Source organism: Pinus tabuliformis, chromosome X, assembly GCF_031772625.1.
Source record: "Pinus tabuliformis cultivar Carrire ecotype Pingquan chromosome X, CPIR1, whole genome shotgun sequence".
Classification (NCBI taxonomy): domain Eukaryota; kingdom Viridiplantae; phylum Streptophyta; class Pinopsida; order Pinales; family Pinaceae; genus Pinus; species Pinus tabuliformis.
In genome coordinates, this window is record NC_142308.1 from 11,057,743 (window position 1) to 11,084,117 (window position 26,375).

A 26,375-nucleotide genomic window follows, 5' to 3' on the forward strand; every position below is an offset into this window, starting at 1 on the left:
AGAGCACATCCAATGCTACCATAAATCAACAAAACTTAGGAAAATAATTAAACCAACTAATTAATTCTAATTAAGAAATTTTCCTTAGAAACATTTTCTGGGTATTGGAGAAAATTAATCCATTGTGTTCCTTAGTCTCATAAACACCACCTAAGACTAGAACATATATCTAACCTACACAAACTAACAATTTCCATATGTTCCATGACTAAAGGCCTATTGTTTATTGGAAATCTTGGTAAAACTTTGCATGTTAATATATTCTTCCTTAAAAAACATAGAAGAACTCCTAGTGTGCATATTATATTTAATTTGTCCCCTCACAAAAAAGATAGAGTTTTACAAGAGGAAAACATATTTGCCCCCCATTTACTCCAACCAAATTTCCTTTTAATTGAAAATTTGTTCTAAAACTCCATCTACCCAAGTAGGATTAGGGATTGGCTAAAGTTCTCTTCTTTTATATCTCCTAGGCTTTTTAAGGCAAGCCGCTAGGGCATTTCTATGGCCGATTTGCTTCTAAAATCATTCTTGGATGAATGTTTGCGGATGAAAATTTCGGGTTTACCTACTTATACCTTTTAAATGCAAAATCTAGCTTTTGCTGTCGTAAATCCTCCCCTAATTGGGCTGACATTATCCTTCCTAATCTATTTTATGCCCAGGAAACCCTAAACCCTAGCATAGCTTCAACTTGAAGCCTATTTGAGGGTTTATCTTCTTCATTTGTTAATCCAATCATTAAATAAGCCCTTTCTGTAACTTCTACATGTGTAGGTATTCCTTTAACATTGCATATCAATAAGCCTTTGCTTGTAGTAGTGTTTAGCTAGCCTAGGGTTATGATACATTGCTCCTTTGTAAAGAAGAATTGACCCTTGTCCAATTTAAGGTGTCTTTCCCTAGTCTATTCACATCACCTAGTCTATTTAGTCTATTTCTTTATAGGAGAATATAGGGAAGCCTACCTTGTGGTGAAACTCGACTAAATAACAAGGCGGAAGATTGTTGAGATGACAATGGCAATTCTTCCTCATTGTTGCTACAGGGTCTGGCCCTTGCCTTCTAAGTTCCCTCACAAGCACTGCTAGATTTTTCAGCAACATGGCCCTTCTATGGCCAAAAAAGATTTAATCTACCACTAAAATTTATCTGTAATCATTCCACAAACTAATTTATCTCTTATCTATCCACACTCTAGTTTTGCTTAAAAAGCACCCTGTTCCATTATTGTTAATGAGGATGAGGATAAAGGTTATTAGGTTATGTATTTGTACTTGTCATTAGACATCTTTTATTTCATTTTCAACACATACAGTCATGTATAAAAGCTGATTTTGGAATCTCGGTTGTGCAACCTTGTCTATAAAGGATAATTTTAGATTTTGCATGATGTAATCATCTATGAGAGTGAATATAGAGTGGGTATTCCTTTTAAAATGTCATTTATGTGTCTCGTTCCTTTTTTCAGCAAGATTATGTGTTATTAACTTATTTGTAAAAATATTGTGTATAGACATACATGCATATATATATATGATGTTTTGCCCGACATTTCCATTTTGTGGGGGTCATGTTTCCAGCTGTTCCTGATTCAAAACTTCCATATGTTTCCACATTTAGTGCAACTTAGGTTCTAATCCAATTTGTGAGCAATTGTCTGTACTAATTTTCAATTGGTTTGAGTTGGCCATGTTGATTGTCAATTCTTTCCATTCATCCAAATAGCAGAGAGTATCAAATTTGTTAATTCCACACTGTCCTATATATTATATTTATATGACTAAACAATTGTACAGTAGGATAGAATTTGGATTTTAGAATATTTTCGTTCTTTCATAAGACTGGCACCTAACATGCACTGGTTTTAACAGGGCTATCCCCAGGATTTTAGGAACATCCCCCAAATGTCCCTGTTTTCCTATAAAGCATCACATGGATGTCCCCTACATACTCTGGGACGTCCCACTGCAAAAGGGAACGTCCCCTGCCATTCCCCTGTTATGTGCGGATAAGGAAATGGTAGGGATGCATCCCCAATACAACTAAAGGATCGATTAGTGTTGAGTTAACACAGATCAGAAATTAGAACAGAAGCTGACTAAAGGCAACCAGTTAGAAAAAGTTTGGAAACAATTTTTTTGGTTGTAGCCCCACTGATGATTCTGAAAGAAATGCAAGGACAAAAAGCACGGTTAGATGCACAGGAGAGGTAACATGTGGATGTCAAGTTAGGATGACAACCTCTTGGGATCATATTTCCAGCAAATGACTGTTATATACTCTGGACACAGAAACTTTTGTTTTCCATCCATGGTCAAAATTGAACACAAAAGCTGTTATGAGTAAATATATAGGAAATAATGTAAATGACAATAATCATAAATAATTATTAGTTAATTAGTAATTAGGTTGAAGAGGCATGTCTAAATGAGACATGACTCTCCATGAAGAGACACCTGCTTGGTATATAAGCAAACCACTCATTCTCATTGTAACATCATTCTTATTCAGACATTTTAATATATAATATTTGTATCTGCATGGATATCTTTACATTCCAAGTCTTTTGGAGTAATTAATCCGTAGAAGGAACTTTGTTCCCTTCATTTGGTATCAGAGCAGCTCGATCCTATGACTGCTTCACCGCTGCACACAGCGACGCTCTCCGGTCCAGGGCCTTGGCCATCAAGGTTTCCTCAACATTGTTGCCATCAAGTGAAGCGTTTCGCTACAAAAAAGTTGGAGTTTCTCCATATCGCCAATCAGGCCTTTGGCCATTGAAAAAAAAATTACAAAAAAGAAAAGAAAAATAATTATATAATAAAAAAAAAACAACAACAAAACAAATATTTAAAAGAAAAAAAAAAGAGAAGTAAAATAAAGAGTATATATAGAAAATTATAAATTAAAAAAAATTAAAATTAAAAAATAAAATTATTGAAAAAATAACCTTCAAAAAAAAACAAATAAAATAAAGTATATTAAAATAATTAAAAAAAACAATTATAATTAAAGATGAATTTATATATATAGTTAAAAAAAAAGGTACAGTATCTGTCGCTCAACAAAATCACCACCACAGGACCCAGGCCTTGCACCGCCGCACGACTTCTAAATTGTCACCGGAGTCACACCATTGCTACTTCTCTAGCCGTCGTCCGACATTCTATAGCCGCCACCATTTGCAGTGACAACCACCACACACAGCTTCTGCAACCGCCCCACCGCATAAGCACTGCCATTCGAGTTGTGAGCCGTTGTTTGGCCAGTCAACCAACTGACAGCCACCAGCCACCGCAGACTACCCTTTGAAGTCGTTGCTGCAACCGTGTAATTCGAAGTTGCAATCCTCTTCTTAACAAAAAAAAAACAAAAACCATTGCAGTTTCGTGTTGTCCGGTTGTACTGTTTCATATGGGCATGACCATCAATTGTAACCAATCAAATTCCCAAGTCCATAATTCTGGGGTCAAAGAAAGGACGCGAGGACACAACCAAAATTCAAACAGTGCAACTTTTGATCAATTATGTCATCCATCATTTAATGATTAAATCAAAGTGACATAAGATTGAAGTTTTAGGTTTGGAGTTATCTTAATCAAAGAAATTAAAGTTCTTCATCAGCCCAAAAGGAATTAAGAGGTGACGTGAAACAATAAAAAGGAAAAAATAAATATTAATTAAAAAATAAAATATAAGTAAAATTAAGAGTGGTTTAAGATAAATCAAAGGAGATTATATAAAGAGACTTTTTAAAAAGAGTATTGGTTTTTTAAAGAGAATTAAATTACTTCATAAAGTTTAAATTGAAGTATAAAAATTACATCTTAGAGGAGAAAAATTCAAACAAGTATTTTTTAAAGAGGAGATTCAATGAAAGTACCTTTATATATTTTATGAGGGACCAAAAGAATACAAGAGAAAAAAATCAAATTAAATTACTCTAATTAAAATATATATATATTATTAAAATTAAAAAGGGTTATCATTAAACCCTGAGCTCATCGACGAACACAAAATGGAGTTTAAATCAAAGATAAAAGAAGGAAGATTTCCAGAAACCTTAATCGGTTATGCTAAAATACTATTTAAAATTAAAGGAACTATCGCAGGAAAAGATGTCACTATTGCTATCTCTCCCGCCGAAGATAAAAATTATATAACGCCTAAAATCGCAAACCAATTAGTAGTTTCGGAGTCAAATATAATCGAAAAATTAGACTGTTTAAAAAAAACAATACGAAATAACTGATTTACAGTTAAACATTGGCGATTATACATTTATATCGCAATTCTCGGTTCAATCCCTATGGACTGACCCAAGTGACATTATTCTGGGATCCCCATGGATGGAAACCCTAGGTTCCTTCATCCTGAATATGAAAAAGAAGTTTTTGACATTTTCATACAAAAAGAAAAAAATAACATTTCAAGATGTTACATTGAAGCCAAATTCAGTAACGCCAGATGACATACAAGATATTTCAAAAGTAATTTTTCAAGAAGGTAAAAAAGTTCTACAAAATATGCAAGGAGAAGTTGACAAGATCACTGCTGACAAAAATGAAGAAGTTTCTCGGCTTAAAAACCATAGTGAAAAATTACTGACGCAAATTAAGAAACTTAAGAAGGATAAGAAGTCATTAGAAAACAAGGTACAACAACTTATCGAGAAGGAAGCATCAAATGTAGGAATTCAAGTTGACGAAAAAACAACAGATACCGATCCAGTGAATGTCACAACTCAGGAAGAAGACAAGCAAGTTGAAGAAAATACAAACTTAGATGTTGCAGTTCAAACAATGAACATCCCAAGTGAATGTTCCGTAACCAACTCAACAACATCTTCGCCAGAAGAAAATCAAAAAATTGCCACACGCCCAATAAGGGAAAGTCAAACCAAAAAAGTTCCATATCGACATCCGAATCACGAGAGTAGACAACTCAATCAAGCTACGTATATGTACCATTCAGAACAGAAACAACACGCTGATGTTTTGAAGAATATTGAAATAACCTCAGTCCAGTCCTACGATGACAATTCGTTACAAAATACCAGTGATCAGAATATTCCACAGAAGATTAATCTAGGATGGTCTGATCCCTTCTTAGTACGACAGTTTTGTTTGTCACTTAGAAGATCATATCAACTTGTATCGATGAAGATGACTATTCTTAGACAAAAAAACATTCGAAACCAAAAAAGAGATCAAGCCTTTTCATCGACAAGCTTTGAGGAAAAAGCTTTTTGAGGAGGAAAGCAATGTTATGAATAAATATATAAGAAATAATGTAAATGACAATAATCATAAAAAATTATTAGCTAATTAGTAATTAGGTTGAAGAGGCATGTTTAAATGAGACATGACTCTCCATGAAAAGACACCTGCTTGGTATATAAGCAAGCCTCTCATTCTCATTGTAACATCATTCTTATTCAGACATTTTAATATATAATATTTGTATCCTCATGGATATCTTTACATTCCAAGTCTTTTGGAGTAATTAGTCTGTAGAAGGAACTTTGTTCGCATCAAAAGCACATGCTATGGATAACTCAAATGAATTGCTTATAGTATCTTACATGTTGAGGCATGCGAAACAAGCACAAATTCAATACAATAGTATCACCCTTTAATTTAAAGTGAAGAATATGCAAAACTCATTAACTTTTACAGATACAAGACAGAAAAGCACCATACAGGGAAAAATTTCTGAAGAGGATGGTGCTAAAGTAATTAAATCATATGTACTACTTTTAGAGGGACCGCCCCCATCTTGTATAGGCTTTTCACCAGCATTCAAAATTGGATCTCCTCAAATTACAAATTTTCAATTAGAAATACCGAGTCAAGAAAATCAAAGTTCTAGCGAGCCTACTTTACACAAGTTAAAATGGAGAGACAATATGTTGCAAAATATGAAACACCAAAAGGAAATGTATATTCAAGAAATAGGGGGAACAAGCATTATAAAGTACCAACATTTGTAAATTTAGGAGTCTTGACAGCATAGATAAATCCTGGCATACCTTATCAAGCATATTAGACTGCTGTTCAAAAACAGAGGATTCTCCATCAGAATCACCCATTTCTTCACATTCAAACTGCACACTTTCTCCAATCTCATCTTCAGAATCACTCAGCTCTTCCTGCTCCATCACTATCTCTGGTAGAGAGTCCTCCTTCAGATATACAGCATTTGCTTTCTCTTTATCCTTGTTTGATTGCCTTAAAGTTGTAAATTCATAAGATGATCTAGTGTTATCCTTTTCCATGAATATTACAGGGCCACTTTCAGTCACACTTTCAACTTCATGAAAATAAGGAGCTTCCTCATCTAAAATTGTTTGACATCCCTGAATATTTGAAGCTGTCTCATTCCTGACTCTTCTCTCAGCACTAAAGATGCTCTTTCTTGAAGCACCTCTGTCTCTTGCCTGTTTTCTACAGACAGCAGTCTTCTTTCTCTCTAAACGCTTACTATCACCACCTTGTATAACTTTTGGTTCCTTACTTCTTCCTCCTTCTACAGGCAATCTTGTGTCATAAGTGATATTTACATGCTTGTCATTCACAACACTTGCAGGTGATGAACTTGTGAAATTCCCCTGATGCAACTGGTTTGGATGCTGGGTTCCAGTAGGACCTGCTTCTGATCTTGGAATGCACATCCGAGGATCAACTTGTGTGGAATTTATTCCACTTGTTCCTGAATCATATGAATGGTTCAACCTTGCATTAGTAACACTAGAAGAACTTGCATGCACTTCTGGATTCTTCTGTAACAAGGGATGAAAATCACCAGCAAAAGAAGATGGGACTGTTGCTTTCTGTAATGGAGCTGGAATGTGAGCAGCCTGGTGTTTCAGTGTGCCATTTCTTTGAAGGTTAGTAAAGAGTGGATGAAAGTCTGCGTGTTGTGCATTTCTTGCAAAAATGTTAAAAGGGATCTGAGCACCGGTGCCATAATTATTATGCTGATAATGAAAAGAATCTTCAGAGGAATTCTGCAGCAACAGAGGATGCATATGGATATCGGTGTCATTTGTCACATGATTTCCTTCCTCCATCTGTGACACTTTCCTTCTGTCAGGAGACGGTGCTGGCTCCTGATTCTGTGTTGATGGTGACTTTTGTCCTGCCAAACCGTCCTCTTTTCCATAATGATGACTTCCAAAATGCATATTTGCTTCATTTGATGGACTTCTATCTGGGGCAGCAACAGAGGTTGACATCACTGTAGTAGTTGCAACAGTTGATGAATCAGACTTAACAATTCTTTCCTCTCTGCCATCTCTGGAAGTTTGTAAATGGCATTGAGGATCTGCCATGACTGCCGCATGAGACTGTGAGTTTGACCTTTTATTTTGTATAAAAGTAAGCCTGTCAGAAGAGGCATGCTGATGGCTTGCTAACATAGATTGAGGGATCACACGAACAGATGGAGGTAGGTTCAATGTAGGCAAATCAGGAGCTAGTTTAACTGTCTGAATTACATTCTTTTTACGTGTTCGATATCGCCGAAAGTTCAGCTGGGCTCTAACATGTCTTTTAGCATAATCAAAAGTAGCTAGCTGAGTAGACCTCATGGAAGCAGTCATGCAAGATGAACCCTGAGAAGTATATGGTGTTTGTGATATCCTTTCAAAATAAGAACTCGGGCGGCCTGTAGTCTGATGCAAGGATTGGCTTTGTAACAGAGATAGATTGACACTTTGTGCTTGCAGTTCACCCATTCCTTGATTGTAACTTGCTCCCCTTTGTGCCCCTAAATTAGCTTGAGTAAAATAGTTTCCATTACCATCTAACACCTGCTGAGCAGGTACTGGAGTGGCCATGAATCCAGTAGTAGAAGGCTTCCAATCCGCTAAAAATGCCTCATGGACATAAGCCTCTTCTGCATCCTCTGCATTGTCATCTGCACTATTATCCTCTCCATCGTCATTTTCAATTTGCTGCCCCTGTGCTTCCAGCTAAAAAAATGTGAGTCTCAAGCAGTTGCCAATCACAAGAAAATCACAAAAGAAAAGACAACTTATTGTTTGGAACTATTTACCACTTCGATGTCCACAGCAGCACCACCTTCTTTCTTCAATCTCCGCCTCCTAGCTTCATATAACCGACGCCTTTCTTTTGTGGCATCATCTGTTTTATATGACTTTTGTATCCCCTGTGCGATTCGCCATTGTCGGGGCAACAAAGCAGGATCTCGATATGGAACACAGTATTGCCATACTTTAATCCAATCAGATTTTAGGACTCTCAGGCCCTGCATAAGGCATAATATCACAAGCTTAATTTAAGACAGATGATGTTTATCAGAAGTCTGTTTACCATATTAAGTTACTCACCTCATGAATACAAGCTTTTTCTTCTGGTGTCAAAGGAGATGCCTTCATTCGCCTCACAGCCTGCATTTCTCAATATGTTAAAACATAAAGCCTTTTCCTTTTCTCTGAAAATAATATTCATTTAACGGTTAGCACCACTTTGTGTGGTTAGAACAATTCAGCTACACATGAGTAGCTGATAAGAGTAGCAACAAAATTAAATGCTTAGACAACAATTTACAGTTATGTAATAATGCATTCTTGTGCACATCATGTCTTCAAATGAGATTATATTGTTCTCCACTAATGACCAAAGTACGTCAATGGTACTCAAAAATACAGCAAGCAATATTAGCAAAATAGAGTGGTCAGGACATTTCTGCCTAGAAGAAAAAGCAAATAACGTAGTAAAGAATAAAAATGAGGTTAAAGCCAGAACGGGTGAACCCTCAACAGTGAATTGAAGTAAATCCCTGAGTAAGACAAATGAAATGAAATTATGTTAATGCCCGCTGATGACAAAATTAGACCAAAGGGACTGTTAATAACAACATATCAAACGGAAATAAGGGGAGTGGAAAAGTCATCTCCTAAAAGTACAAAAGAAAACTCAAAGCTAAGAGAACAAGATATAATAGGATAGAATAATTTTATTAAGGTTCATGAATGACCAAAAAAGTGTTTGAAAATGTAACTAGTTTCGATCTTCATAATTGTCATTTTACTCTGTCATTATGTATATCTTATGTAACAAGCAAAAGAAGAAAGAAAATTTATTATTTTCAAGCATGGATTTCATGCTTCTTTTGATTGGCCATCTAGATTAAGCATGTTCTTCATGCTTCTTTTGATTGGCCATCTAGATTAAGCATGTTCTTCATGCTTCTAGGGTTTTTCATGTCAAAAGAATAATTGTCATGAGTCATGAGAGTCAATGGTATGTATATAAGACCCTTTTGTGCAAGTTGTATCATGTAAAAGAAATTATTTTGAGTCTTAAAAAGTCAAAACAAGCCTCCAAGCACGAGTTGGCCCTAACTGTTAGAAGTCGACCTAGAGAGGGCTATTCGACCACGTGAAAAGCATAGGAAGGCTATTTATATAGAAGGAGATTCGACTCATTTGAAGACACTTCTGCAATTCAATATCTAGCAAGAGAAGGAAGACAAAAAGAGCGAAAGAACTAGAAGGCGAGGAGAAAAGACCAAGTGAAGGAAGGAGAACTGAATTCTACCTATTTCTGTCCATACGTGCGAAAATTTTAGGGTTTTTGCAGCTATTGCAGGGCCAAGAGATTCAGGTTGAAATTCCAGGTCTGAAGTAAGGGTCGAAGCTGTGATTGGGAGCAGGTTGAGGAAGGGTTGACTCTTGTTGACTTTGAAGACTTTGACTTGCTTAAGGACCGATTCCTTAGACGGCTGACTTGGTGCTTGAAGGAAGTCTTCGTCTAGAGTTTTGGGTCTTGGATGTCTCATTTAAATTGATTCTATAAGAAGAGAAGAAGTTCTTTTGGGTTGTCCCCTTGGACGGACTTTGCCCTAGCTTGAAGCCTATATTTGAGTCCATTATCTTAATGTTTATGCACTTGATAATTGTTTGATGAATAGAATCTAACAAAAGAACAATAAGAAGATAACATGAGTTCACAAGCTTTTATCAAGGATAAGGAGAATTGTTTGATTAGCTGCCCTACTAGATTCTCCAACATGGTTTCAGAGCCAAGGAGAAGAAGAGAAGGCAGCTTGGAGATCATCTTGTTAAGAGAAGGTTTTTTGTCGAAAAATGATCATTTGCTAAGGGCACAAGGAAGGGCATAAGGAAGAAGAACTCATCATCTTAAGAAGGATCAAGCTCTCTTAAAGGCTCTCTGCTTTTCAAGGAACATATTGAAGGAAGATTGCTCTATCTTGAGAAAGAATATTGATTTCTCTCTCTTAGAAGGCTAGTTGGAAGACATCTTTGAAGGAAAGGAAGCATCAAAGAATCCTGGGAACATCATCCACTCTTTGAAGCTGTTTGAAAACACTATTGTTGAAGGAATCCTAGAAGTCATTATTCTAGGGCATCTTTGAAGTCTCTCTAAAGGTATTGAAAGCATCAAGATAGTTGGAGACATCTTCAAGAAGGAGGACTTTTGGTTGACAAGTATCATGTTGTCTTCTATGTCTCAATCTACTAATCAAATGGCTACATTTTGCAAGGAAAGCAACAAGCTCGTTGGGTCAGCAAACTTCCTAGCATGGAAGAAGAGGAATGACTTGATACTCACAGAAAATGAGGTAATGGAATATGTTCTTGGTGAAGTTACTCAACCAGACAAAGAGAAGACTTGAGAGTTAGCAAAATACAAGAAGGGAGAAGTGAGGGCACAAAGGATTCTTATTGAATCCATAAAGCATCATCTTGTTCCCTTTGTTGTTGATTTGAAGACATGCAAAGTTATGCATGATAAGTTAGTGAAATTGTACTCTATAAGTACACTAGGCCAAAAGATATCCCTGAGGAATCAATTATATAGGATAAGGAAGTCAAAGGATGAAGACATGGCCACCTATCTTATGAAGATCTCACAAATAATGGACCAGTTGCAAGGGCTTGGAGAATTTGTTTTTGATTCGGAAATGACTACTTGTGTATTGAATGCTTTGCCACCGGATTGGAGCAGTTTCGCAACTAGTGTCTACTCAAGAAAGGATACTACTCCTTTTGATGAATTATGGGCTCAATGTATCTTGGAAGAAACTAGGATAACGGCAAAGGATGACACCGAATAAAAGGAGAAGTCTCAAGCCTATATTCTAAAATTTAAGAAGAAGAAGAAAGGGAAGTTTGGAAAGTCCAAAGGAAAACCAGATATGTTCAAGATTCAATGCTTTGGATGCAATGAGTATGGACATTTTAAGAGGGGGTGTCCAAACAAGAAAAACAACAAAAGGAGGGAAAGGCGTGAAGCTCACATAGCTAAAGAAAAGGGAGAACTTGAGAAGAAGCCGAAAGGAGAAGATCCCAAGGATCTTTACTATTGAAGGAAGATCCATCTATATCAAGTTCATTTGCAATTTTTTTTCATTTATTAGAAAGTAGAAGTTAGAGTAAGCATGCATAGTTGCATTCTCTAGAAGAAGTCTTTATTTTTATGAAGCATGGCATCATAGAAGGAAGCATATGATGGTAGAAGAGTTAGAATCTACATAATCAGATTGCTTTGGAGGGAATCATCTAGCTTACAAGAATGAGGAGATTGGGACCATATTGCACATTAATAATTATAGTTCATCCAAGCATTTTCTCACATAATGTTAGAGGTAGTCATCTTGCAAAGAAGGATCATCAAGATCCTCCAATAAGAACCATCATTTAGGAAGGTTCTTGAAAGAATCATTATGACTGGTATATATTCCTTCTAGTATGGAAACAAGTCTTCTAGGATGAAGGTATGCAGATGGTCGAGTTGTAGTTTGAGAGGAAGAATTAAAAGTCTTTCTCCTCTTAAAGGAAATCTTATCTTCAATAAGGTTGGAAGCAAGCTCATTCAAAGAAAGTATGGCTAGATGGTTGTATGGAAGCAAAGGTATGCATGTTTTTAAGTAACTCTTCTCTAAGGTAGGGTTCATATCTACAAGAATCTTGCAAAAAGAGTTGGTTATAAAAATGTGCTCAGTAAGTCTTCCATATGGTTACTCGATGCTTGGAAGAAGAAGTTTGGCATACTTTGGAATGGTTAAGGATCAAGACTCTTCCACAAGATGACATGACTTAGACATGATGATATTGATCAACATTGAATATGGTTTCCTAAAGAAAGAAAGAGAGTTGATAATGACAACTCCAAGGAAGAAGAAATTACAGCTTGTTGGTCAATTTGTTCCATGGGCACTTTGATTACAAGTGATTAGCATGGAGAAGGATCTTTGGTAAAAGATGAAGATAAACCATGCGAAAGGATGTTGATCTCATAAGTGCGCAAAATACGAAGAGGCCATCATATTGAGGTAATTTTGATATTGTTGTCTTGGTTTTGCTTATCTGCTCAATATATGTTTTGCTACCTCGAAGGAAATTGCAGAAAAGCATAATGGCAGTTGAGGCAAGTATATCTACAACTGTTGGTTTTGAACTCAATTCAATGAACATATGGATTGAATGGATGGTTTTGGTAATCCTTGAAGGATTGTGTGGTCAAGATGTTTACATCATCTTGGGATTAAGAGATAGCAGTACAAAGAGATAACTCAATGTTCATGAAAATCACTTTCATGTTTAAAGGGAGCTATGACTAAGCTCTACTTTGATTGGCTAAATATAATGCCTTTGTTGATGATGACTAGAAGAAAGTGATATGAAAGGTTGATGGCCCAAATCCTGTCACAAAGATGAAAGCTCAATTTCATGAAGATACGAAGTAGAGGAGGAGCCATGTAGCTACTTGAAGATCTCCATGAAGGACTAGTAGTTGATATATTGATGAAAACACACTAGAGAGCTTCTCAATTGAAAGGAAGTAAAAGAATCTCCTCTATGCTTTAGAGGGAGTAAGAAGTCTCCTCAAATATTTGAGAAGCAAGGATCTATTTCCCAATCAAGAGGAAATGAGGATCTCTTCTCTAGATTGAGAGGGAATGATGTTAAAAGACATCATATTCTCCATGTGTCATGCACTAGACTAGGACTAACAATTGTAAGTCTTAGTGAAGGCACTAGGAAGGAGAATGGAGGATTGGATAAGCATCTAAGATTAATATTCCTTGAGGATATAGAATCCAAGATAGGAAGTAGTCTTGTTGACCGACACTCTTTGAGGATTGGATAGGTATCCAAGACAAGAGTGGTTGAAGAGGACTGATATTCTTTGAGGATTGGGAATCCAAGATAAGAATAGTCCTAGAAGGACATACCTAGTGAACATCCGGATGGGGTATGTACCTTGAGAGGTAGTGTAGTGTCTCAAATAAAGCCTCCCGAGTTCGAGCATTATACCCTAATATAAACACAGATTGTCAAGTTAAGGCCTTACTATGTTGACAATGTTGGTTATGATGTTGATGCTTAAATATGGCTTACCAATCCGACTCTTCTTATGAGAACTCTTCAGTTTGAGAATATCCTTGTACTAGTTGTACAATTATGAATACCCTTGTACTAGTTGTACAATTAGAATACCTCCCTAGTTAAGTGGGAGTGTTGGAAATTGTAACTAGTTTCGGTCTTCATAATTGTCATTGTACTCATGTCTTTATGTATATCTTATGTAACAAGCAAAAAAAGAAAGAAAAATTATTATTTTTAAGCATGGGTTTCGTGCTTCTTTTGATTGGTCATATAGGTTAAGCATGTTCTTCATGCTTCTAGGGTTTGTCATGTCATAAGAATAATTGTCATGAGTCACGAGAGTCAATGTCATGTATAGGACCCTTTTGGGCAAGTTATATCATGTAAAAAAATTTATTTGGAGTCTAAAAAAGGTCGAAATAAGCCTCCACGCACAAGTTAGCCCTCACTGTGAGAGGTCAGCCTAGAGAGGGTTATTCGACCACTTGAAAAGCATATCTATATATATATATATATATATATATATATATATATATAACGAGATTCGACTCATTTTAAGCACCGTTTTAAGAATCGGTCAGCTCAGAACCGAGTCGGCCGAGTTGGTCCGAGTCAAGGCCTCACCGGGTCGACTCAGCCGAGTCCGAGCCTACTCGGCCGACTCGTTGACAACGGCCAGAAAACTCAAAAAACAACGATTTTTTTTTTTTTGCTTTTTGGGGACCCCAACTAGATTTGTAATTTGCCTATAAGTTATTTGGGGTCCATTCCCCTCTCCTAAACCCTATAACACCCACCCAACCCCTCTCATTTCCTCACAGCCATCTCATTGTATTTGAGTGAGAGTTTGTGAGGAGTTGTGGAGTTTGTTTTTGGAGCAGCAACGAGGAGTCTTGAGCAAGCATTGTAGCAGGAGTGAGGAGCTTATTGGGCAGCCATTTGGAGCAACATTGAGGAGTTGGTTTGTTGGAGCAACCTTGAGGAGGCAGTTTGTGCCTAGAGGTATTTTTTTCACTTGTAAAACTCTGTTTTTGCTTATTAATTTTTATGAGCAAATCTAGAAATTGAAAAGAGTGTTTTTTGTGAAAGAAATTAACATTCAGGCAATGCTATCTTTTTTGTTTTCATTTTCAGATTTTTTGCTTTCATTTCCAAATCAGAAAATGGAACCTAGAGTGAGAGATGTTGCTTGGGCATATGTTGAAATGGTTCATAGTCAAATGCATTGCAAAATTTGCCATAGAAAAATTAAGGAAGGTCCTGGGGACATTAATAGGCTGAAACAACACTTGGTAGGGATTAGAGGCCAAATTACTCCATGTGAATCAGATGAAATTGGGAGATTAGGCAAGAATTGTTAGCCAACTTTGAGAAGTTTAAAGAAGAAAAGGCTAGGTAAAAAGAGTTAAAGAGGCTGAAATTGGGAGGAAGAGGAATATACAAAAAACACTAGTTACCGACCCCCATTTTGATTTTGAGGGTTCTTCCTCTATCCCTTGTATTGATGCATACAACCCCTTCCGATATGTTCCTCCCTCTTTAGAGTCTATTCAAGAAAAGGGTAAGGGTAAAATGAAAAAGAAGGGTGATATGAATATCAAAAGTTATTTCACTGTCACACTCTGCTCTCCATCAGATGCACATGGTCCTCAAGCTAGTAGAACTTTGCAGCCCACTTTAGATGACGATTGGAAGAAAGAATTGAGGGAGACTGCTTGTGATTACATATGTAGATGGTGCTATGATGCTGATATCCCCTTCAATACTTCCCGTTCACCATATTATGAGGCTATGTTTGATGCCATACATGCTGCTGGAAAAGGCTTCAAAGGCCCTACTATGCATGAGATAAGGGGGTATCGTTTGCAGAAGGAAATTGCCTCCATTAATGAGTATTTGAAATATTTCAAAAACTCATGGGCAAGAACAAGATATACCATCATGTCAGATGGATGGACTGATCAAAGAAATCATACCATCATAAGCTTTCTTGTCTTCAGCCCACAGGGAACCATGTTTCTAAAATCAATTGATGCATCTGATAAGGTAAAAGATGGACAATTGTTGTTTCAGCTATTGGATGAGGTTGTTGAGGAGGTGGGGGTGGCTAATGTTGTTCAAGTCATCACAAATAATGCCTCTAACTATGTTCTTGCTGGTAAATTGTTAGAGGAAAAACACAGAACCATCTTTTGGACCCCATGTGTTGCACATCGCATAGACCTCATGCTTGAGGATATTGGCAAATTAGATTGGGTCAAAAACATTGTAGATCATGCCAAAAGCATGACAAAATTTACCTACAATCATTCATGGATTTTGAGCCTGATGAGGAAACACACAGGGGGCAAGGATATTATGTTGATTTGAGGTAGCATAGGATGTGCTCTAGCCACGAAATTTGGTGGAGAGGTTGGGGCACATGAGATCTCCAATACCTGGAAAGGGTTTGGGCAGATTCTAAACAGATCAGGAGATATTAAAATAATTAATATTTTTAATGGAGTCCCTAAGTCTAAACTTAGAGAAAATAAAATATTAATGTGTATTAATATGAATCTGTGTTAGAATGGTCCAGAAGACATGGATCAAGCTAGATCTCATCATAGTCGTTGATTACGGACTTAATCTCGACCGTTGATATGTCAACAGAAAAAGTATAAGAGGAGGCCTGAGGGTCACTTGGAGAAGACACCAGAGTGATCAGTCATTCTATTCTCTAAAGCGGGGTTTGCTAAGAGAGATAGAATCAGTGATCGGCAGATGCAGCTGAGGGGCATTTGAGTACAGAGAGGCAAAGACAGTGCCGGGAGAGCAGCGCAGTAGCCAAGGAGAGTGACGCAGAGCCAGCCAAGGCTCACGCAGGGCCACACAGAGGTAGCTGGGAGCTGCACATAGCCTCAAAGAGGCCAACATTGCTGATGCAGAGGGCCAGAGGGCTAACGCAGGGCCTCCCAGGGCTGATGCAGACCCATCCGTGGTGACACAGGGCCAGCGTGAGGCAGAGGGGTTGACGCAGTCCAGAGAGACGCTGACGTTGGGGTTTCTGGGGCAGATTGGTGTTGAGTAGCTGCTGGAAGGATTATCCAGGGTTTCATCCAGGAGATTTGTAAGAAACTGAGAGGTATTACTACCAAGGAAATTTTCTGTTGGGTAGGCCAGTTTCGGCACCCAGATTGTACTCTGATATTGCTTAATAAGAAAACCCTAAGATAGATGCACCGGTTTTCCCACATTGGGTTTTTCTGGGGACATTAGTCCAAAAATAATGGTGTCATATGGTGTGTTTGTTTCCATTTCTTTTAGTTGTTGATCTGTAATATGTTGAGCATGCACTAGTGTTTATTTTCAGTATTTACATTGTAAAATAACTTGTTAAGGAAAATAACAAGTAGGTAGGAATAACTCAGATAAAGTGCATGGAGGGTTTCTAACTAAGTAAACTTAGAAACTTCAACATATTATTAGGCCTGCCATCAATAGATTTGCTACTCATTTTTTGATATTGCAATCTATGCTTTCATAACATAGAAACTTGCAAAAGATATTTCCCAGTGAAGAATGGAATCAAAGCCAGTGGTCTCACAAACAGGAAGGCAAAGAATTGAAAAAGAAAGTTAATGAAGAAATATTTTGGAGAAAGGCAGCAGAGATTGTGAAGCTTGCTGAGCCACTAGTTAAGGTGTTGCAATTGGTGGATGGGGAAAGATTGGCTATGGGCTTCATTTATGAGGCTATGGATCAAGCAAAGGAGCAAATAAAGAGGGCATACAAGGATAAAGTGGCTAAGTATGGGCCCATTTGGACAATCATTGATGAAAGATGGAACAATCAACTCCATCGCCCTATACATGCAGCTGGGTATTTTTTGAACCCACAATATCATTATAAAGCTAAGGAGACAGGAGCTTTGAAGGGGGAGGTTAGAGATGGATTGATTGACTGCATTGATTGCATGATACCATCGGAGTGTGATCAGCTGGAGATACACCGACAGGCCACAACCTTCAGCAATGCCTCAGGTACCTTGGGAAGAACCTAGCAAAGATTGCAAGGGAAGCAGATGATCCAAGTAAACAAAAATTTCAATTTTCAAATTCTTAATACTTATTTTGTTAGATCATTTATAATTTGAAAGTTGGATATAATTTGTAATTTTGTTGAGCTAACTCATAGTCATTACACTCCTATGTTTTTTGCAGCACAATGGTGGGAGGCTTTTGGTAGCCATTGTCCTGAATTGCAGAAGTTTGCAATTCGTATTTTGAGTCAAACTTGCACTGCTACTGGGTGTGAGCGCAATTGGTCTGTCTTTGAGAGGATTCACACGAAGAAGAGAAACCGTTTGGATCAAAAATGGTTAAATGATCTAGTCTATGTCCAATACAACCTCTGACTTAGATGCAACCAATTGCTGAAAAAAAGACCTGATTCAGATCACATTGTGTTGGAAGACATTGATCCAACATCAGACTGGGTAGTGGAGAGTCATCCAGCAGAGTTTGATTTTGATGAGGATCTTGATTTGGATTTACAGGTGGAGGCATCACTCAAACATAATGTTCAGTTGAATGCAGATCTTGATCCACTTGTACCAGCCTCAGCCTCAGGGCCAGCAAGTCCTCCAGTTGCAAGCGCTTCCTCTGCTCAGCCACGATAGAAGTGCATATCTCATCTATCTCAGCTTGCAGCTGCTACACAACCTGCTAGTGCTACCACTTCTACAGTTGCAGTGGGAGATAATGATGAGGAGGAGCCATGGGGCCCCCTGTTTGACTCTGATCCAGAGGTTGATCCAGATGATGTTGGCTCCTCTAGCAGTAGCCAATAGTACTGGTCACAGTTTACTTTTGTTATAGAGGTCATTTCTAGCCTCCTTAGTTATGTGTTTTTGTTTTGATCTCTATATCATCATCATGTATGTATTGGACAGTGCACTGAGTGCCATTTTGATATAATGGATATATCCATGAGCCTACTTTGATCATATGTTGTCTTCTATCTATATTCTAATGCTATGTGTTCGGAAACATGAATGAAAATCTTTAAAATTATGTTTTTTTATAAAATAAAAAAAATAAAAAAATATTTAATGTATTTTTTACAACGACCGAGTCATTGAAATCAAGTCGGCCGAGTTGGAGTCGGAGTTTTAAAACATTGATTTTAAGACACACTTCTGCAATTCGATATCTAGCAAGAGAAGCAAGATAAAAAGAGCGAAAGAATTAGAAGGCAACGAGAAAAGACCAAGCGAAGGAAGGAGAACTGAATTCTACCTATTTTTTGTCCACACGTGTGAAAATTTTAGGGTCTCTGCAACTATCGCAAGGCCGAGAGTTGCAAGTCAAGATTGTAGGTCTGAATTAAGGGTTGAAGTTGTGATTGGGAGCAGGTTGAAGAAGAGTTGACTCTTGTTGACTTTGAAGACTTTGACTTGCTTAAGGAACGATTCCTTGAAGGGTTGACTTGGTGCTTGGAGGAAGCCTTTGTCTTGAGTTTTAGGTCTTGGATGTCTCATTTGAATTAATTCTAAAACAAGAGAAGAAGTTCTTTTCGATTTTCCCCTTGGAGCGGTTTTTCCCGAGCTTGAAGCCTATATTTGTGTCCATTGTCTTTATGGTTTATGCTCTTGACAATTGTTTGATGAAAATAATCTAACAAAAGAACAATAAGTTTTGAATTTCCACAATCTTGGGTCTAGGTTAGAATTTTAAAATCTCTGACACTACCAAACCAAGAATTTCAACAAGAACTACTTTACAAATTGGAAAATATAAAGCAGTAAATCACATATGCACAAGTATACACATTTTTTAACAAATATTGTACAATAATGTACAACCCAATCTTCGTTATATTAAACCAATCCGAATAATACAACAATCTATGGAATACAAGATACAATGACAAACTTCATTGCAGCTTTTATGTCGTATCTTGTCTTATCAGTCCTTCGCTCCCGTACTGTTCACTAGTTGCTCCTTAGTCCTTCAAAGGACAACACATTGAGACTCCAGGAGGGCTACCACCTAACACTGCTGCAAGTCACTTCTGCTGCATGTACATGGGTTGATCCAATCTGCTCTCTAGGCTGGCCAATTCCCAAGCTCCAATCTGCCAAGCTAGCAGTCACTTTGATCCATCAAAGCGCTGCACTTTAGGCACCAAACTTCACCCAACCTTCAGCTCTTCTTTGTCACTTCAAGATAGCTTGTCTAGGGCTACTTTGGGTAGCCAACACACTTCCCTCCACCAGACCAATGGCACCCAATCCAATCACTGCAAGGTCTGCTCCTATAAAGGCTCTCGATCACCTAATCAAGCCTCCAACTTGGCTCCCACGAACTGCTACAATAATCGATCCAAAACCAATCCTAAAACACAAATCCAACACAAGACAAAACTGCTCCAAGTCTGATATATCACTGTTGTTATTATTGTACCTGGTTAGGGCACCAAGCATGTTGCAACAACCCTCACAAAATACTCAAACAGTCCCTTGATATGTTGTGGCTTCCCTTCACAAGCTTACTCTGCTTATGTTGAAGTTCCGGGCACTAAATAGCCCCCAAACAACCCTTTACATGCCTTGTCATGAGGTGTTAAGGCTTCCGGCCTACCTCATCAGTCTCCAAGGGTTTGCGGTCTACACAAATAGAGATGCTTGTCCCTTAAACGCACCCAAACAAACCTAGAACACAACTCCTTTGCCTCGGCCCTCTAGCAAGGATCCTCGGCCTTCCTCCCAACAATTCGGTCACCCTAACATAGCCCTGAAACAATCCCTTGTTGTTGTGTTGTCATGCCCTCCTTTGCTACAGCCCAAAACAGAGAATGTCCTCTACAACGAGTTGTTATCTTGTGTTTGAGTTTCACAAATGGATGACGAAATGTCCTCCATCTCATCTCCTATATATATACATAAGGAAGGCTCCTTAAAACATCATCCATGGGCTTTGACAGCTGTCACATGCCTTCTTAAGTCCAAGCTAACTTAGACATACATGTGCAAAACCCAATTATTAACTTCGAAAATTCATATCTCCATTTCTACAACTCGAAATCGGATGATTCTCGTTGCGTTAGATTCGTCTCACCGAGAGTTAACATCCTCATCCATCACATGTCGAAATGTGCTCATAGTTTTGGCCCAAATTCTTATGGGTGTAAAACCCCTACCTTGGGTTCCAAGCCCACAAGTGACTCTTGTGGCGCTTTGTCCTCCAATCTCAGAACCCTAGGGCTTGCAGTACCTCCCAAGCTACTTAAAAATCAACAATAAGTAGATAACATAAGTCCACAAGCTTTTATCACAGATAAGGAGAATTGTTTGATTAGCTGCCCTACTAGAGTCTCCAAAAAAAAGCAGGTCAATGGGACTTGTTATCTCTTGGATTCTCCCTGGAATAAAAGTCCTAACCTCATCAAGGGGAAAACCTGAGGAAACTATTAGGCAAGCTACCCATTGTCACCTCAACAGCCTTGCCCCTCACTTCTAGTTCTAGGAAATGGTCTCCTAACCCAAGGGGGGTTTCCTATACATAATCTTAAAACTATTATTTAGTATGGCTGAGAATATGGCTAGCATTAGACTTTAACTTACTCTGAAGAAAGTTGGTCTAATGTTGATTAGAAATTTTTTGAATGATTAATGGTGCAAGTTCGTGGCGTGTCTAGAAAAGATTAGCAACATGATTTTAAATTGTGAATGTGCAGCAAATGAAAGATTAATCTATTAAACATTAATTCCAGCAATAAAAATACAAATGTTGGTTAAAAAACACAGATAAATTAGCAAATTTATGGGCTTGAAATGGCTCATAGACCAAGATTTTTCCCTATGCTACACGTATCTAATATATCGACGGGCTGAAACAGTTCTACTCGGTCCAATATCTCAAAGCTCCAACTAAGGAGTATCGACTATACCTATAACCATACTACCAAATTACCAAGGTATGCGAGAGTATCTTCCCAAATGTTATTCTTAGTGTCACTGTAGCAATCAGGAAACTAAAGTCCCACCTTATGCCCATCTAATTTTGAGTGTATCATTTTTTCGGCTCATAACCAAACACAAGGGAAGCTCCATGAGATTGATGAACTCCTTAGGTGGTTTGATGCAGGAGCATTAGAGCTTCCAAGTCATCAATCTTTTTGGAGACAAAACTCCAAACTGGGTTTCAACATGGAAAAGGAATTTTATTTTCTGAATTCAGGGTTTGGTGATCCATATTGAATTAAGAAATATATATATATATATATATATATATTTTCAGTAGAAATCACATCGGAGAACTTTTAGTCGACGCGTTTCGAACCATCCAGTGTGGTTCATCATCAGGACAAGATGAAGAAGCAGATCATGGCACCAGCTTAAATAGAGACCAATGCAATTTTATTTTTTTATTGTAAATAATTTTAATTTTTTTATTTCTAAAACAACTATGGATAGAGATAAGGCAAAATAGACAAGATTTTAGCATGAGAATCTACCTTGAAAAGCATGAGACATTCTAGGGATAGATTGAGTGACATTTAAAATTTAGAAAATATAATTTATGGAGTGATTTTAAGATTTAGGAAAATCATATTTACAGAGTGATTTCTGGGTGATTTATTGAGTGCTTTTAGGATTTAGAAATCAGGCTCATAGAGAGAAACAAATGTTTTTGAGTATTTTTGTATGTACAGGTTTTGTTAATGAAATGAAGTTTCATATCTTCTGTGTATGAAGTGTCTATGTGCATGATCATTGAAGAATTCTTAAAATTTGGAATTGGTAGAATTAAGTGCCTATGTGTGTGAATTGGGTAGAGAAATCTTATTGAAGATTTAGTGAAATTAAATTTACTGCATGTGTTAAATGGTGGAGAGTGGTATTATTTTATGAAGAATAATTATTCAATGTGCTTAATGGAAAGAAAGATAATGGGTGCTCATGAATTATATTTTTATATTGAGTGTGCATGGTGAATGCTTCAAGAAATGTTGTGAAATGAATGTAAATGCACAGATGTGTATGGAGTGGATTCATGAAATTGGTGTCAAGACAAATTTGGTGCCATCAAGTGTTATCAGAGCACGGAATATTTGTTTGCAATGAAGGAAAAATTAGAACGAGATTAAGACAGTGTTGGGAAAAATACTAAGAGGAGGGGCGAATCAGTATTTTAAAAACTCACTTAAACTTTTATTTTCTTATTCATATTTTGTAGGCAACTTTAATGAAGTAAACATGCGTATCTACGCTATTGTTATACAGACAACTAGCGTATATCTAGTTAACTAACTTTTCAGTTAATTCATCATTTGTTTAACTTGAACCAGTGTATCAGTAATTAATTAGGCATTGATTAAACAATAACCATATGCAGTAAGAACAGAATAAACCATCACGCATAAGACACACATCAATACACATGAACACCGGGATTTTTAGGTGGAAACCCAATGTGCGAGAAAAACATTGTTGTTGTCATCTTTGTCTTCATCTTTTATTATAATGAAAAAACATCTTACAATCTTGTATTGGCACAAACTCATACTAGCACGCAAGCACCCACCTGCAGAAGGCTACAACCTTCTCTTGTTCTCCAGCACCCACTGGAAGGGAACTCCAACCCCCTGATCTCGTTTACCGGCACCCACCGTAAGGGAGCTCCTACTCCTGATCTAATTTACCAGCTACCACTAGAAGGAAGCTTTGACTTCCTCACTAAAGGCTCCAACCCTCAACACTTCTGTGAACCACGTTTCATAATTTTCATCCTAGATCCACCTGAACCAAAACATCAAATCTGTAGGCCACGTTTCATCAAATTTTCAAACTGGACCCTACCATCATTTAAGCCCAATATCAAATAACAAACTAAAACCAATGATTTTATCAAATCACTGAATCAACTTAATCATCAAATCATTGAATAAACCAATTACCAAATCTCAAACAGCCAAAGCAGCTAAATCATCTCAATTCTCTGTATACTCTTTATCAGAATGTCAGACCGCTTACTGTTCATCACAAAAACCAGATCCGGTCACTGCAAACCCTAGTCAATCTTATGTCAGAATATATGCATTACTATTATGAGATATACCCGCGTATATATGCACTTTTCTCTTCATATAACAACGCATACAGATCTCAAAACACTGAACCCAGAAACTGAATCACTGCACTGTTTAAATCAATCACTGAAACACATACTAACCTTGTCACAGATCTTTGAACCAGATACAAATCATCTCATAGTAGCATCATTAATATTCAACATTTCATAACATAATCAGTTCAACTTCAACCTGTGAAAATTTGGAAGACCCTAGTTTCTATTGCAACGACTGATTAAGTTTCTACTGTTTGTTAAATAACTGAACAAATTATTTACTGTGTTCTACGGTAAATATCGAAACCAATACACTGCAGCATCCACTAATTAAATTATATGTGGAAACAAGAAACTGAGCAAGAAAGAAATACACAAGACATAACACCGTTATTTTTAGACAAATGTCCCCGGAAAAATCCAATGCGAGAAAATCGGTGCAGCAACTGAGGGTTTGTATTATTAAGCAATAGTTTTTTGAACACAATCTTTGGATGCCTTGTTGGCTATCCAATATAGAGAATCTGACTGGCAGAAGATTAGTGAGAAATACCTCACACTATCACTAGAGATCCGACACTAATCCAGGCCCTAGATGGTTGGCCCTACACTAGCTCTGCACAGTCACTGCGTCAGCGTACGCAGTTCTGCGTCATCCTTCTTCCACATGAAGAAGATCCAGCACTTCCTTGAGAAGTCATCAATAAAAATGAAAAAATAGTTATGTCTGGCAGTGGAGGCTGTCGAGAAAGGTCCACAGACATTAGAGTGGACTCTTTCTAGGACTGCATGTTCTTTGTTGTCCCAATCATGGAATGTGGATTTTGCATACTTCCCCAAAGTAAAACTTTTGTAGACATCTTGCTCCTCAAGTGCTCCTTTAGGGAGGCCAATGGTTATTTGTCGCACAATCTTCAAAGCGCAATGATTCAAATAGCCAAGTCTTTTGTGCCAAAGTTCACCGACATTGCGGCTCTGCAATTTTTTTGCCTTACTACTTAACGCAGGACAATCTTCCACATCTAGCTTATACAAGTTCTTCACACGAACCCCAGTCTACGTCACCTGTCCCATGGTTGTGTGTCTTAGGAATGCCTTCCCTTTGCTGAAGATCACATAATAACCACAGTCTTCAAGAACTGCTACAGAAATGTGATTTTTCTTTACGCGAGGAACGAACAGGACATCCTTAAGTTAAAGAGGGGATCAGGACTACCTCTGAAAGGTGACTGTACCAATCTCAGTGCCGTTGTATCTTCCGTCGCCTTGCAGCTCAGCTCAATGTGCATCTGGAGATCTTTCTCCTCCAAGTCACTGAAAAACTCTCTACACCCTATCATGTGGAATAATGCACATGAGTCCAAGTACCACACGCTCCCCATCACTGTGTTGGCCATGCATGCGATAAGGGTGAAGTCTAGCTCAATCTGTGAAGCCAAGGCTACCCTTGCTGCTCCTTCTGAGATCTTCTTGATCAATTTTTTTTGTGGACACTTCGTGGCATAGTACCCGAATTCATGACAATTGAAGCATTTTATTTTGGACAAGTCTTTCTTCTTGCCCCCTTTGCTGGATTTTGGTTTGGTTTGAGATTTCTTCCCTTTGCCCTTCTTTCCCTTTCCAACCAATGCAAAGTTTTCTTCATCCTCGACCTTCGATGAAGTTCCATCTCTGGTATTCCACCTTATCTCCTCCTATACCAAATCGGACCATAAGCATTCCCAATTCGGTAATTTCTTCCTCTCGTTCGTCAAGTCTTGGTAGCTATGTCAACTTTTGGGAAGGCCTGAAAGAGCTAGGCTTACCAAGTCATCTTCTACAACATTAACACCAACCCCACCAAGTTCATCACAAACTTGTGTAAATCTACTCAGCTACTGCGCGATAGTGTCATTCTTCTACATCTTGATATTTTGAAATTTATCCTTGAGCGCTAGTTTCATGTGGTCACTTCTATTCTCGAACAATTCTGCCAGTGCTTTCCACATTGCAAAAGGAGTTTCATTCTCGTGGAGATTTGAGACAATGTGGTCTCGCACTCCCTCTAAGATTTTTCTCCTCTCTTTGGCTACATCTTTCTTCCATTGGGCTAGGTTTTGTGCATCAGATGCATGTTGTTTTACAATATTTGTCTTGACATATTCTAGCAATCCATTATCATCCAGCACCACCTCCATGCGATCCTTCCACGCAATGAAATTTGAGTTGTCTTCCAAGGCATACTCTAATCTCAACCCGTTGAAGGTCATTTTCCCTACTCTGAAGAGATCTTGCTACACTGAAGCTGCAAATTCAAACCTCCTAAGGAACAACTTTGAAATTCTTGTTCTAATGTGAATCCTGCTCTGATACCATGTAGAATTATGATGTAGAATTGCAACAGCTCAAGAAATTTTAATCTAAATCAAGAGACACAATTCTACTCTATTGTTCTGCAAACATTAACTCACAATTTGGAACAATAATCTCATACATGCAATAAGAAATATCACACATGCACAGTATTTTCTAGGGGAAAGCTACTGCTAAAAAACCCCTTAAGCTTGATTGCATTAAATCAGATGAATAGAGATGTATTACAATTGCTAGCTCTTCTTGAGCTTAACCTACAAGTGAATAACCTATCTCTTTGCTCAATGAGAAGCTCTGGCCTAGCCTTAGTCAATTTTTACCTCAGCTTGATCCCCTATTTACTTGCGCAATTCCAAAGGAAATTAGGCTCCTATTATTTAGGAATTTCCTCCAAAATACTTGCGTAATTCCCAAGGTTGATCATCTAACTGCATGCAACACTTGTACACTCAAGAGTAGTCTACAACTGATGTTACACTCCCTTGGAATCTCCACCACAACTAGGGAACTCGAATTCTCTACATGCA

The 26,375-nt window shown here is 37.7% G+C and overlaps 1 protein-coding gene across 5 annotated transcripts in view; it reads right to left on the reverse strand.

Moving 5' to 3' along the window:
• Positions 1-26,375, reverse strand: part of DUO3 (Homeodomain-like superfamily protein) — a 208,554-nt gene that overhangs the window by 69,137 nt on the left and 113,042 nt on the right. For 4 of the 5 annotated variants that reach the window (XM_089450125.1, XM_089450123.1, XM_089450124.1 and 1 more), the window contains exons 6-8: positions 8,357-8,416; positions 8,062-8,274; positions 6,035-7,978 (exon numbers count right to left, since the gene is read on the reverse strand). In XM_089450125.1, coding sequence (XP_089306251.1) covers positions 6,035-7,978; positions 8,062-8,274; positions 8,357-8,416 — 2,217 coding nt within the window. The remainder of the gene's footprint in view (positions 1-6,034; positions 7,979-8,061; positions 8,275-8,356; positions 8,417-26,375) is intronic. The other variant, XM_089450127.1, reaches the window with a different exon arrangement.